Raw genomic sequence first — 12769 nt, 5'->3', positions numbered from 1 at the left:
GAACCAATGCTCACAAGTTGTCTTTTGACCGGCACATACATCCTGTGGTACACCCACATACTCCTACATAGACACATAGAAATAAACTAATTTGAAAAATTAAAGTGGTTGCTCTATTTTTATGTTGCTTTTGACAATTTTATATTATATGCTTTTGTTTATTTATGAGAGGCCAAGCAAATATCATGACAGCCATCCTAATAAATCAGTTAAGAACTAGGCCTCTGTTCCTGCTTCTTGGAACTGAGCAGGCAGTTTCTGAGGAAGCCATGAACAAAGGACAATCAGTCTTCAGTGCCTCTGACAGCAGAGACAAGGGAGATAGCATGTACCAAGCCTGGGCCACTGAGCCAGCCCCCACAGTCAGCATGTACTAGGCCAGCTAGCCTCAAAGCACAAAGCCCGGGACTTATCCAGGCCAGCCCAAAAAGGGAAAAGCTGTAGCCTTAACCAGCACCTGACTAGCCCTAGCCAATTAGAATGTACTAATATGATTGCCACTTGCTTAAGACAGTCATATCTGAGATGGCCTGACTGCCCTAGGAGCTCCCCTTAACTAATCTTAAAAGGAGCCTGAGAGCTTCTCTTAGGTTTGTCATCATTTTGCCTTAGTGTAGGATGGATGGCCCCCGCATGCTGGAATAATAAACACTTGCTGATTGCATACGTGGATAGTGGTCTGTTGTAGGGCTTCTGTAGGACCCTAACAGTTTATAGTCTGGTTTATGTTTCTACCTCTATGTTTCAGGTGGGACATAAGGCTTGAGCTTGCCTCTCTTTTGTTCAGTGTAGTTTCCAACTTGAATGGGTTTTGGTAGGGGCAGCCTGGAATTTGTTATTAAGCAGTTTGGAGACGCAAACAGTAGGCATTAGGTTCATCCAGAAGTTCCTTTTTTTCAGTATGCAGGGCTTAGCTGTTTTAGTACTGAAGAGGTCTACATTAAAAGACAGTTTGCATCTTGAAAATTTCTGGGTTTTCCTGCCCCGGCCAGCAGGGTCTTCAACGGGGACCTAAAGGGAGGGCCAGCAAATGAGAGGGACAAGAGACACAAAGAATGAGAGCAAGACAGGATGTCTGATCAACTCCAAAATTTTATTTTCCTCTTAAGGCATATATAGGCCAGGGGCAAAGGGGAGTGCAAGCAGGGAGGGGACTTTAATCATGGGTTGTTCAGCCAACAGGGAATGTTGCTGTGGGGATTAACTATTCTTGCCTAACTGCCTTACTGCAGTTCGGTCACCTGGTTTCTGAGAAGAGGTTCTGGTATTTGTGAGAAGAGGTTCTGGTGCTATGAAGATTTAAGCAAGGCCTAGATCTAGAAAAAGAGGAGAGAAGCCCAAATATGGCGGCATGTGTGTCAAGGGTCCCTTAGGCTTATGGCTCCCGTCATTTTCCAGGATGAAAGACTGTGAAATCCCCCTAGTGCCTTGTATTGGGAGGAAAGTCCTCTACTAATTTAGGTCTGAATGGTGGTAGGGAATCAAGGGGCAGCGGAGAAGGGACTGCAGTGTGCAGAGAGGAGAAAGGATGATTCTCCAGTGTGTGTGGACACTCTCTAATGGGCAGTTCTAAGAACAGACAGAAGTAAAAGTTGACACAACCAAGGCCTTAAAGGGAAGGGGCGGAGCTAGGGCTTCCAGAGGAGAGCTTTCTGCTTGTGTCCCTTTAAATAATGTGAGCATCTCTCCACATTGGCTAGCCTCTAATCCTGGGGTTCTCCTGTCTCCACCTCTGGAGTGGCTAGGATGAGCTGAGACGGCAGGTGTCTGCTTCTTTGTGTGTGTGTGTGTGTGTGTGTGTGTGTGTGTGTGTGTGTGTGTGTGTTTCCTGATGCTAATGGACAGATGAGTTTGCACTTCTTGGTGCTAACAGTCTGTCCAGTGGTGTCTCACTGGGCACACAAACCACACGTAAGGGCAGGCCCTAGGCCCAGCAATGGATGGGCTTTTGAGATTTATTGTCTCATGTTGCTTTGTTTGGGCATTTTAAAAAATCTTACTGGCTCTTTGCTTGTATATTATAGTTTCTGATTTTGTGTGTGTCTCATGTTTTTTCTTTTTTTTCTACCTTTTTAAAAAATCTGTTTTTTTTCTTGTTTGTTTCTAAAGAGAGAAAAAGAAGGTGGGGCGGAGGAGAGCATCTCAGAGGAGTTTGGGGAAGGGAAACTGTGATCAGAATATATGTATGTATGTATGTATGTATATATATACACACACACATATATAGTTTTATTGTATATATTGTATTAAAATTTATTGTATATATTGTATTAAATTTTATTTTCAATGAAAAAACAGAGTAAGGTGGATTAAAATAAATTTTAACACAGCTTGTGAAACTGCCTTAATGGTGGTAAATAGTCTTGTGTTTGGTTACAGTATGGGTGCGGCAGGGGCATGAAGCAGTTGAAGTGTTAAGCAGTTGAGTGTCCAGAGCCGGCAGGGCAGTTCCATAAGGGCTTTTAGTCATTATCCTACGGGATGAGGGAGTAATATAAATAACTTTAAGGGACCTACTTTGTGTATCTCAAATAATAAATATTCATAAAAGCCTTTTTTAAGAAGTTAGTTTCTTTCCAGTCAGGAATGTTGGGCATGGTGACTCATACCTAGAATCCCTGTACTTAAAGCTGAGACAGGAGGATTGCTATGAGTTATAGGCCATCCTAAGCTACAGAGTAAGACCTTATCTCCAAAACCAGACAAGAATTCCTCTGGAAGACCCTGACAATGCTCTCTTTTGGTTTGTACGTGTGAGGTGACATAGGTAATGAGCTTTCCCCTGTGGTCTGTACATGTGAGATGATGGAGGTATGAGCTTTTCCCTGTGGTCTGTACATGTGAGATGATGTAGGTAATGAGCTTTTCCCTGTGGTCTGTACATGTGAGATGATGTAGGTAATGAGCTTTCCCCTGGGGTCTGTACATGTGAGATGATGGAGGTATGAGCTTTTCCCTGTGGTCTGTACATGTGAGATGATGTAGGTAATGAGCTTTCCCCTGGGGTCTGTACATGTGAGATGATGTAGGTAATGAGCTTTTCCCTGTGGTCTGTACATGTGAGGTGATGTAGGTAATGAGTTTTTCCCTGGGGTCTGTACATGTGAGATGATGTAGGTAATGAGCTTTTCCCTGTGGTCTGTACATGTGAGATGATGGAGGTAATGAGCTTTTCCCTGTGGTCTGTACATGTGAGGTGATGGAGGTAATGAGTTTTTCCCTGGGGCTGCAGCCGTTGAGATGTTTCCAGTGCAAAGTCATCTTTACCGCGTTGGTGTGATGCTGTTCCTTTATTTGATGACTCGTCTTTGAATAATAAAGCTCTTTCAGAGCCTAAGATGCTTTTTATACCAGAAATCACAACCTCGACCAAGACCTTCCTGTAGCTGGCATTTATTAAATGAGGGTGTGGCTCCAACATTTCCTGGGTGATTTTATATTTAAGCTTAACAGCAAGTAACTAACTCCATCAAAGAAAGGATTAATAAATGTTCTTGATTATCTTTAAAAATATAATGCTTTGGAACAATGATGCTTTTTCTGTTTGAATTTAGAAACTTTTCAAAGTTATTGCCCCTCCCCTGAATGCAGGAAAAACTCTTACAGGTATGACTTTTTTCTCTTTCAAAAAGATTTCTGTTACATTGTGATTGATGTGTTTGAAGTGTGTGTGGGGGGCACACATGCTCTACAGTGCACGTGTGGAGGGCAGAGGCCAGCACTTAGGGTCCTCTGGTCCTCCCCTTCCTCTCCACTTGGGTCACACTCAGGCCACCAGGCTCACACAGCCTGCGTGCTGTGTGCTGCGTGCTGCGTGCATACATGCTTTTACCCCTGCCTGTTGGCCGGCCCTCCCCCACCTTATTTCTGGAGACAGGCTTTCTCCCCAACCTGGGGTTGTCGGATGTGGCGAGGCAGTTCTGGGGCTTGCCTGGCAGTGCTGAGGTTACGGTGTGCATGGCCGCACCTGGCTTCTCTGTGGTTCTGGGGATCCAGACTCAGGCTCCCATGCTTACACAGCGAGCGGGCGCTTCTCCCATGGAACCGTGCAGCTAGTCCCTCCCCCCATTTTTTTCTGATGCGGATTTCTTATTTCATTAGAAAACGCATGTTATTATATATATGCCTTTTAAACTCTAGTGAGATTTATTTCATGGCTTAGTATCTGGTCTGTTTTAGAGAGTGTTTCAAATACACTGGGAACATATTGAAAGTATTCTGTTTAGTGGAATGTTCTGGTATTGGTTTATGGTTTTGTTCAAGTCTCAAATGTCCTGCCTGTCTTCTGTCATTGTTTTATTGGAAACTGGTACGGAGATCCTTCCCGCTATTTCTTTGTTCTGTCTCATGCCTCAGTTTTTCGGTTTTTATAGCTAATATTCAGGAAATGTTTATCATTTGGATGAATGGCAGTTTGATGGGACCTCCTCAAATTGCTTATAACTATGATGATATTTAACTTTTCAAATTTAATATAACCTAGCTCCTTTTGTGAAGTAATCCCTAAAGGCTTAATAACTATTTGTTATCAGAATGTCTTTTGTTCATGGTAAATGAACTGGTGGCATTATATACCAAAATTACTTTAGTTCAAACGGGAAAGTAGATTCCTGCCAGACTCGCCTAATTGCCTTTTAGCTGAACTGAAGCAACAATATAAATTATTTTTTTATTGCTTTTCCAAAGTTTGTGAGCTGCATCTTACTACCTTCAAAGATTTTGACTTCATGTGGAAGTTAATGTTTATGAAAATTGCTAAGTTACACAGTGCAAGCCTTAGAATTCCGAAGCATTTGTACCTGGGAAACTGGGAAGACAGACCTAAGAAGGACTTTGCTTACACTTTGCTCCATCAGGGGCATACCAGCTTCTGCTCAGGCCACCCAGAGATAAACTGCAGCAACTGAACTGTGAACAAAAGCTTCATTTTGTTTAAAATGAAGTGTAAAAACTGTGGTCTTTTGCTGGAGCTCCTGTGCTGCTTCTGTGGGTCATTCCTGTTATTTGCCATCAGTAACTGTACAGGATAGTGGTACCTATGAACCTCTCAGCCCTCTCTTATGGCTGCTTTCATTAAGTCTGTGCAGGACCTACACTCTCTAGCCAGTGGGACAGTTCAGGGCCACTTGTAAAGTGACAGAGTCAGTGTGGTAGTTTGAAAGAAAATGGCTCCCAAAGGGAATGGCACTGTTAGGAGGTGTGGCTTTGTTGGAGTACCTGTGGCCTTGTTGGAGGAAGGACTTTGAGGTCTTATATGCTCAAGACATGCCCAGTGTCTTAGGCCACTTCCTGTTGCCTGCTCAAGATACAGGACTCTCAGCTCCTTCTCCAGCACCATGTCTGCCTGTGTGCCACCATGTTCCACCATGATGATAATGGACTGAACCTCTGAACAGTTGGCTGCCACCTCAATGAAATGTTTTCCTTGATAAGAGTTGCTGTGATCATGGTGTAGAAACCCTATCTAAGACAGTCAGGACCTGTTGATCTTTATCTGGATACTTTCCCCCCAGCATCTTTGACCAGGAATCTCACATGACTTTTGTCTGTCTGTTGTAAGGTTTTTCTAGTTAACAAACTGGTAGATAGTGGGCAGCGAGCACAGATAAGGACTTCATACCTCTGACGAAGTGCTCGGTGTAGCCTAGGCGTTGGCATGGTCCTGTGGTGCATGGCCCCCTTCCCAGTTCATCCGCGACATCCCAGGACTAGGATGACGATTTTCTGGTTGTCTCTGCTCTCGGCTCCTCTGCAGCACATTCTGCTCTTTCATGATATTGTCTTCATCTACTTTCCTTCTGAAAATGCCACTCACAATCCAGGTCGCCACTTTTTCCTCAGGGCCACAGTGTCCAGACCCAGTCATGGCAGATGGTGTGTTTTATGGGAGACTGTTTTCTGCCTTCCTGTTTGTTTAAATAGTTGTCTTGATTCTTCCCGAGTCCTCAGTTCTGGAAATCCAGCAGTGTGGTGCTGACTTTGCTGGGACTTGTGAGGACCTCACGGCAGCTGTCCTCAATGGAAGGTCCTAGCCCTAAGACTGACTGCACCCAAGAATATCAGGCCACGCTGCTCCCACTAATAGAGGTCAGGGAGACTGCTTGTTTCCTTTCGTCTAGGATTTTCAGTTCTCTGGTAGGTGAGAGTTTTCCTTTGGCCTTCATGGGCGAAGCTTCAGGGTTAGCCTCCAGTGGTGAGTAGGGCTGTCTCTGGTCTCCCTGGAAATGTGTGCAGCTCTTGTGTGTTCAGTGTTGCTGAGATTCCAGGAACATGGGGGACTCTTTAAACCCCTGCAGATTCATCCTCCACATTATCCTTTCGAAAAGGCCTTCCTTGTCCTCAGTGACAGCAGTACCTCAGGCAGCTGAGTGTTCAAGGATAGCAACGATTGTTTTCACGAACGCCCTAAAAGCAGTGCTCTTCTCGCGGAAGGGTGCTGAGTCTGGGTAAGGACAGGTATGTGGAGAGTCTGGATTCTGTTCTCTTCCCCATGGAGTATTTCCTCCTCCATTTTGTTGGCAGTTTTACTAAGAATGGGTCTTAAGTGAGCTGCCAGGTTGGTACTGTGCATTGAACGTAGAGCCCCCTGAAGACTGTGCTCTGCCACCAAGCTGCATCCATAATCCTCGTTCTCGGCGTCTCTGTCTGTCACTTAGGCCAGAGAAATTCGAGTCTTTCTGAGTATTGCTTCAGGTGTGCAGGTCACGGTGTGCTTACCCTAAGGGAAAGGCCTCAGGAGAAAAGGACTCTGGGTGCCCTCAGGTTGTTACCATCTACTTCCTCTTCAGTAAACCTGCACAGTTACTTTGTGTATTAAGTGCAGGCTTGCAGGGTTTTTTGCTTGTTTACAATGATGGAGGCCAGAGTCATTTTGTTCAGTCTTAATCTGTTATATCTAATTACAGCCCAAACCTGGTATTATTGAAATAGGCTTGAAAGTTGGTTTTCACACATGTGTCTACCATAAATGAATAGGGAATATAGCACTGAAAAATCTAAATGGAGTTGTTAAGTTTTTACACCAGAAACACAGTGGGAAGACTTGAGCAGTGGAGAGCAGATCTCGATCTTGTTTGCAGGCTCTGCACATCCATCAATCACCTGCTTGCGTGTCAGACACTATGCTGGTTGCTTAGAGGACAGATCACGATTTCCCACTCCAAAGGAGCTCCTGGGAATGGGGTGGTGGAGAGGGGCAGGCTAATGAGTAAATTCAGGAATATTCTCTCTAGGAATATTCTCCGAGCTAGATATACTCTTGCTAAGATTTCTAACAACTAAAGTATTTACACAACCTGCTGCCAGCAGGACGACTCAGTGAGTAAAGGCTCTTGCTGCCAAGGCTGAAATCAAGCCCCAGACCCACACAGTGGAAGGAAAGAACTGACTCCAACTCCCAAAGTTGTCTTCTAACCTGCCCACATGCACTCATGGATGCATGCACACATGCACTAAAAACATGTACCGTCAGTCAGTGAACCTGAACTTGGTGCATCAGTGAGGTGATTGCTGTCATGTGTCATACTAGTTGAGGAGGATCAAATACCACCTTTAATTAAAGCAAAAGATAGCTATTCATGTAGTTTTGAGAAGTTTTATTTGTAGGAACATTACAGACTTCCATATTTGTGAAGATTACTGATAAAGATATTTTCTTACTTGAATTATGTCTAGGATTCATGTTATAAAGCCAGAAGTTCCAGTTCTTCTTTACCAATACCAGCTTCCTTCAGTCTTCACACCATAGTGTTCCCAATCACTTTATCCGATTGATGGTGTTCCATCTTTTGCTACCTCCCCCCCACCCCCAGCTAAAAACTCATCCAGTTATCTTTTTGGTGCTCTAAAAGTCTTACCAAATAATGGAATCTCTTAACACAGTTTAGGACAGGCTGTTTAGTCAAGGTTTACTACTTTATAAACATTTGGAAACTTGGCCTCCTGAGCCCTGTACGCTGTGGGTGGTGGGTGTTCATGTGACCAATGAGAATACACCGTAACTACATCTCAGTAGTAACTGGCCATGATGTACAGTGCACCAGCTTTTCTCCCCCTTCCCTGCTCCCAGGCTGTCAACAAGAATTCGTAAGCATCTATTTAGCTCTACATGTGTCTACAAATACAATCTAATGGGAAATTTAACACGTGACAGTAATTTGTCATTTCAATTTTATGTTATTTGGAAATGTATTTACCTCATCTTAAAGCCAACTTTGAGAGTTTTTCCCCACATCAATGTTACAGTTCTGAAAAGATTGGAGAGCCAACTGCCAAGTGCTTTTCTTTCTGTTTCAGATGAGCAAGTTGTTATGGGTAACAAGCTCCTGGTGTACATCAGGTGAGAGGTTTCTGTTGTGTCTGTGTCCCCTGACTCCCTGTGTTTGAAGTGGTAACAGTATCCTGTCTGTATAGTGTTTTTCATTCTTTCAAAGCTATTTAATGTAGAGCAGGTTCCATGTCTGGCAATATCCAAAGTCATTTTGTGTTATTCCTGATAGGTCTAGAGGACCAGGCACACAGGCTATGGTGCCCAGCATCATCCCCTTAGCAAAGAATTCTCTGTTGCTGGTTGAGAGTATAGTATATACCTGCTGTATAGTATATTCTCCTTTTACTACCAGAAAGTCTGGGTGATGTGTGTTACCCCTGTTTTACATGGAAGGGCAAGAGATTTGTTTAAGTCACAGAGACGTTAGTGGCAGAGGTAAAACTGTACTGTTTACGTCTTTACTCATAGAACAGCGTTCATCCCAGTAGAGTCCTGGTAGAACTGGCCATGGAGCCGCTTGGCAGGGAGGTGGAGAAGTGGCTGATCCCCTCAGAGCATCATTTTAGTTCCCATAGCATTGGAGTAGATGTTGAGACCAATTTCACACTTCTTACCTTGATTCACCAGTAAGAACATAGCAATAGTTACCTAGCACTCTAGCATCATATTTTAAACTCTAGAATATCTGGTACCAAGTTGTTCCTATTATTAAAAATTGATGACGGATTCCTAGAGGTGTAAAGTTTGTTCCTACCCCACCCCAGAAGAATTAATTAGTTGAGATGTTCATAAATAATTCAGATCATTAGTTACTTTTTTTTTTAAAGCAACTCTGATTCAGAGGTGAAGCTACAGGGCAAGTTCTTTCTCAGATGCAGACTCTCCCTAAAAGGCAAGCATCTCTTCAGTGCTCATCACCATGGCTCTTCACCAAGTTTTACCCACTATCGTGAAACCTCTGGTTTAAAAGTCTTGGAGAGGATCAGGCCTCTAACAGGCAAGCTATAGTTGAATGGTAACACTAGGTTCTTTCTAGATGCCAAGTCTGAGGTGTTGGATGTAGTGTAGCTGGAAGTTTTCCTGCCCAGTCCTGCGGTGGGAGGAATCTCTCCCTCCCGCATCCTGCAGCTGCTTGATCCCAAGTAAACACACAGAGGCTTGTATCAATTACGAACTGGATGGCCTATGGCTCCAACCTCCTGAGTGCGCAAGAATGGAGGCCTCTGCTCAGGCACAGGGTACAAGGGGCTGCCCCCATCACCAATGTTTTCTGAACTATCATCTCTTTTGAACTAACACTGAAACCATAAAAATGATGTATATTTATGGGCTATAATGTGATATTTTAAGTCAAGTGTTAATACAGTTCTCTCTGGAAGCTTTCTGGTGAAAATATTCAGAAGTCTTTGTTAAAATGTGAGCCTGTACCCTGAGACGTGACCCCACCGTCTGAGTCATGCAGACCTCCCTCCAGCTCTCCCTGGAATGGAGAGTTCAGAGGCAGTGCCGGTATTGACAGCTCTCTCAGTGTGTGATGCTTGGCTCCACTGTGCTCCCCTGCAGGTCCCCTATGCCGGGCTGACTCAAATACAGTCCAACTTCTCACACTCTTAAAGGATTATAGCGAGTCAGAACTTGCCGTTGCTCTGGGGCTTGGTCCTCAGGGACCAGTGATGAGGACAGCCAGAGAGGAAGCTGTCTGTCTGTAGAGCTTCCTCTGGCCTCCCCGCCCCATCCTGCTTGTGGGAGCTCTTCCTCTTCCTCTTCTTCTCCCTCCTCCCCCTCTCTGCCCCCTCCCGCTTCACTCTCTTTCATTCTTAATGCAAGGCCTCTCTAGGATTTGAGGGAAACCGCTCCTTCCCTTTAAGGCCCATCGTGTTCAGCTCTCCATATTGTATTGTTTCTGTCTAATGTTCTCTTTCCACCTCGAGGCCCCATCACGGCCTTGAGGAACTCGAGTTACAGTAAACCTCCCCTTGACAGCAGCTTCTGTGTCCGCTTCCCTTCTGCACCAGTCACTCTGGCCTTCTTACCGTCTTTTTTGACATTGCCTTCTGGCCTCTGGAGTGTGCACCGCCTTGTCCTTAGCAGCGACCTGGTTTTGAACCTGACCTGACAAAAGCTGAGTCAGCGTCACTACGGAACTCAGGGTTGAAACTATTGCTCACGTGAAGTTATCCCTTTTCAAGGCTTCAGATCTCTCCTTGTTTTCTAGCTGTTGCCTGGCAGGTCGTGCCTACCCCCTCGGTGACATCCCTGAAGACCTTGTTCCCTTGGTTAAAAACCAGGTGAGTATAATTTTCACAGCGTTTTAGCTGCCGACCCCCTTAAGATGTCTGTCTCAGTTACGGTTTCTCTTGTGATTAGCACATCAACAAAAGCAGCTAGGAGAGGAGAGGGTTTATTTGGCTTACACAGCACACTCCATCACTGAGGAGTCAGCACAGGAACTCCCACAGGGCGGGAACCTGGAGGAGGGAGCTGATGGAGGCAGGGGCCATGGAGGGTGCTGCTCACTGGCTTACTCCTCATGGCTTGCTCAGCCTGCTTTCTCTTAGAACCCAGGACCACCAGCCCAGGGGGACCACACAATGGACCGAACCCTCCCATGTCAATAAATAATTAAGAAAATGTCCTAAAGGCTTGCCGAAGCTTGAAGCATTTTTCTCAATTGGCTCTAGCTTGTGTCAGGTTGACATAGAGCTAGCCAGTGTGATGACTGAAGGCAAGCTGCTGCTGGACGTTAAACATCGCTCAGGAACTCCACTGTGAGGACAAGAATCTACAGTGTCACCAACTTTAACGCTTTGGTTAAGAGAGGATTTAAAAGAGACACCATGTGACATGGTGGCAGTTTAAAGGGATGGTTCAGCCTGCCCTTGTTTTCTCCCCATGGGAATCCTCGCTCCAGTGAGATGTAAGATGATAGAAGAGACTTGACAGTTGCTTTTAACTTGCAGGTGTTTGAGTTTCTGATTCGTCTGCATTCCGTAGAAGCGTCCTCCGAGGAAGAAGTCTATCCTTATGTTCGGACTTTGCTACATTTTGACACAAGAGAATTTCTGAATGTATTGGCACTGGTAAGGGGCCCTGTGATTCTTAAGGGATCTTTGAATGACCCAGAGATCATTTGTGTGCTTACATGTGTGTGAATTAGGAAAGAACCCCACCTAGTACTGCTCTAGCCGGGGAGTCAGGAGTTGAAACGCTTCAGACTGTTGGGCCCTCAACTCTGCCTCCAGCTCCCTCCTTCTCTTGCTGTTGTCTCTCATCAGAGACAAAAACGAGCATTTTTGTGGTTTTGTATTTGTAAAATGCTATAAAAAGCAGAGCACTTTTTTCATAATTTATTTATTTGTATTTTATGTGCATTGGTATTTTGCCTGCACACATGTCTGTGTGAGGGTGTCAGATCCCTTGGAACTGGAGTTCGAGACAGTTGTAAGCGGCCATGTGGGTGCTGGGAATTGAACCCGGGTCCTGTGGAAGAGCAGTCAGAGCTCTTAACTGCTGAGCCATCTCTCCAGCCCAACATTTTTGTTTTTTAAAAAGCTTTTTGGCTAGGTGGTGCGACCTCTGATTCCACACAGTGTGATACTGGTGTCCACGGTGTGGGTGAGGCTCTGAGGGAGATGTGATGAGCGCAGTAGACTTAACTGCAGTTGAGTGGACTGTGGAGAGCCCCTACTGGAAAAGCGTCTTCCTAAGTGTTTAATTAGAGGTGATTCAGATAAGCTGGGTTTTCTGTTTACATAATCATCTAGGGGAATAATTATATAAAATGTACTGACTCTTCCCAGTTAAATAGTATTGTATTGTTCTTTTTTGTTTTGTTTAGCTTTTGGTAAGATGGAAAGTGCTTTTGTTATGATGTTAGTGAAGTTATCAGGTTCACAAATATGTAAAACACTTACAGACACAGTATTTGGAGAAAATGTGCATCTTAGTGTCAACAGTAACTGTCAGATGATGCCTGTCTCTCTGTGTGCACACATCACTTTATAAGTTACAGCAATATAACTGATTGAATTACTAAGAAGCTAATGAAAGGATCATTGCTTCATAGTTTGGGTTGGTTAAATTTGATCATTTAACTCCACAAACAGTAGTTTTAACTTTAATTGCATATGGAGGAAGGGAAGAGAGCTAACAGGAAGTCAGGGATGATCAGGCCAGGAGTCATTTGCCATCCATTTCCATGACATTTGAAGGCACTGGTAGCTGCTCTCATTTTAATTTTGCCTTTAAACATGTATTGAGAGTGATTCTATTTATTTATGTATTTGTATTTATTTGTTTATTTTCCGTTATTTTATTTGGGGGTCGTCTGTGAGCAGATAGAACAGGGCTCAGCAAACAGTTGTCTGAGGACTAAGTCCATCCCCATTTAACCCCAAACCTGTATAAGTTAAGAACGTGCCGTGTTACTAGGTTGTAAAAAGAAGGAAAGACGATGTGACAGAGACCACCTGTAGCCTGCAATGCACGGCATGTTTACCA

The 12769-nt window shown here is 44.4% G+C and overlaps 1 protein-coding gene across 7 annotated transcripts in view; it reads left to right on the top strand.

The window, feature by feature from the left end:
* Window positions 1-12769, top strand: part of Vps8 (VPS8 subunit of CORVET complex) — a 237908-nt gene that overhangs the window by 99786 nt on the left and 125353 nt on the right. For all 7 annotated transcript variants that reach the window (XM_028859198.2, XM_037209870.1, XM_028859197.2 and 4 more), the window contains 4 exons: window positions 3555-3606; window positions 8296-8338; window positions 10485-10557; window positions 11230-11349. In XM_028859198.2, the coding sequence (XP_028715031.1) occupies window positions 3555-3606; window positions 8296-8338; window positions 10485-10557; window positions 11230-11349 (288 nt within the window). The remainder of the gene's footprint in view (window positions 1-3554; window positions 3607-8295; window positions 8339-10484; window positions 10558-11229; window positions 11350-12769) is intronic.

The sequence above is a fragment of the Peromyscus leucopus genome, chromosome 12 (genome assembly GCF_004664715.2).
Source record: "Peromyscus leucopus breed LL Stock chromosome 12, UCI_PerLeu_2.1, whole genome shotgun sequence".
NCBI lineage: Eukaryota > Metazoa > Chordata > Mammalia > Rodentia > Cricetidae > Peromyscus > Peromyscus leucopus.
Note: the sequence above shows the minus strand (reverse complement) of the source record. Positions and strands in the feature narration are given on the sequence as shown.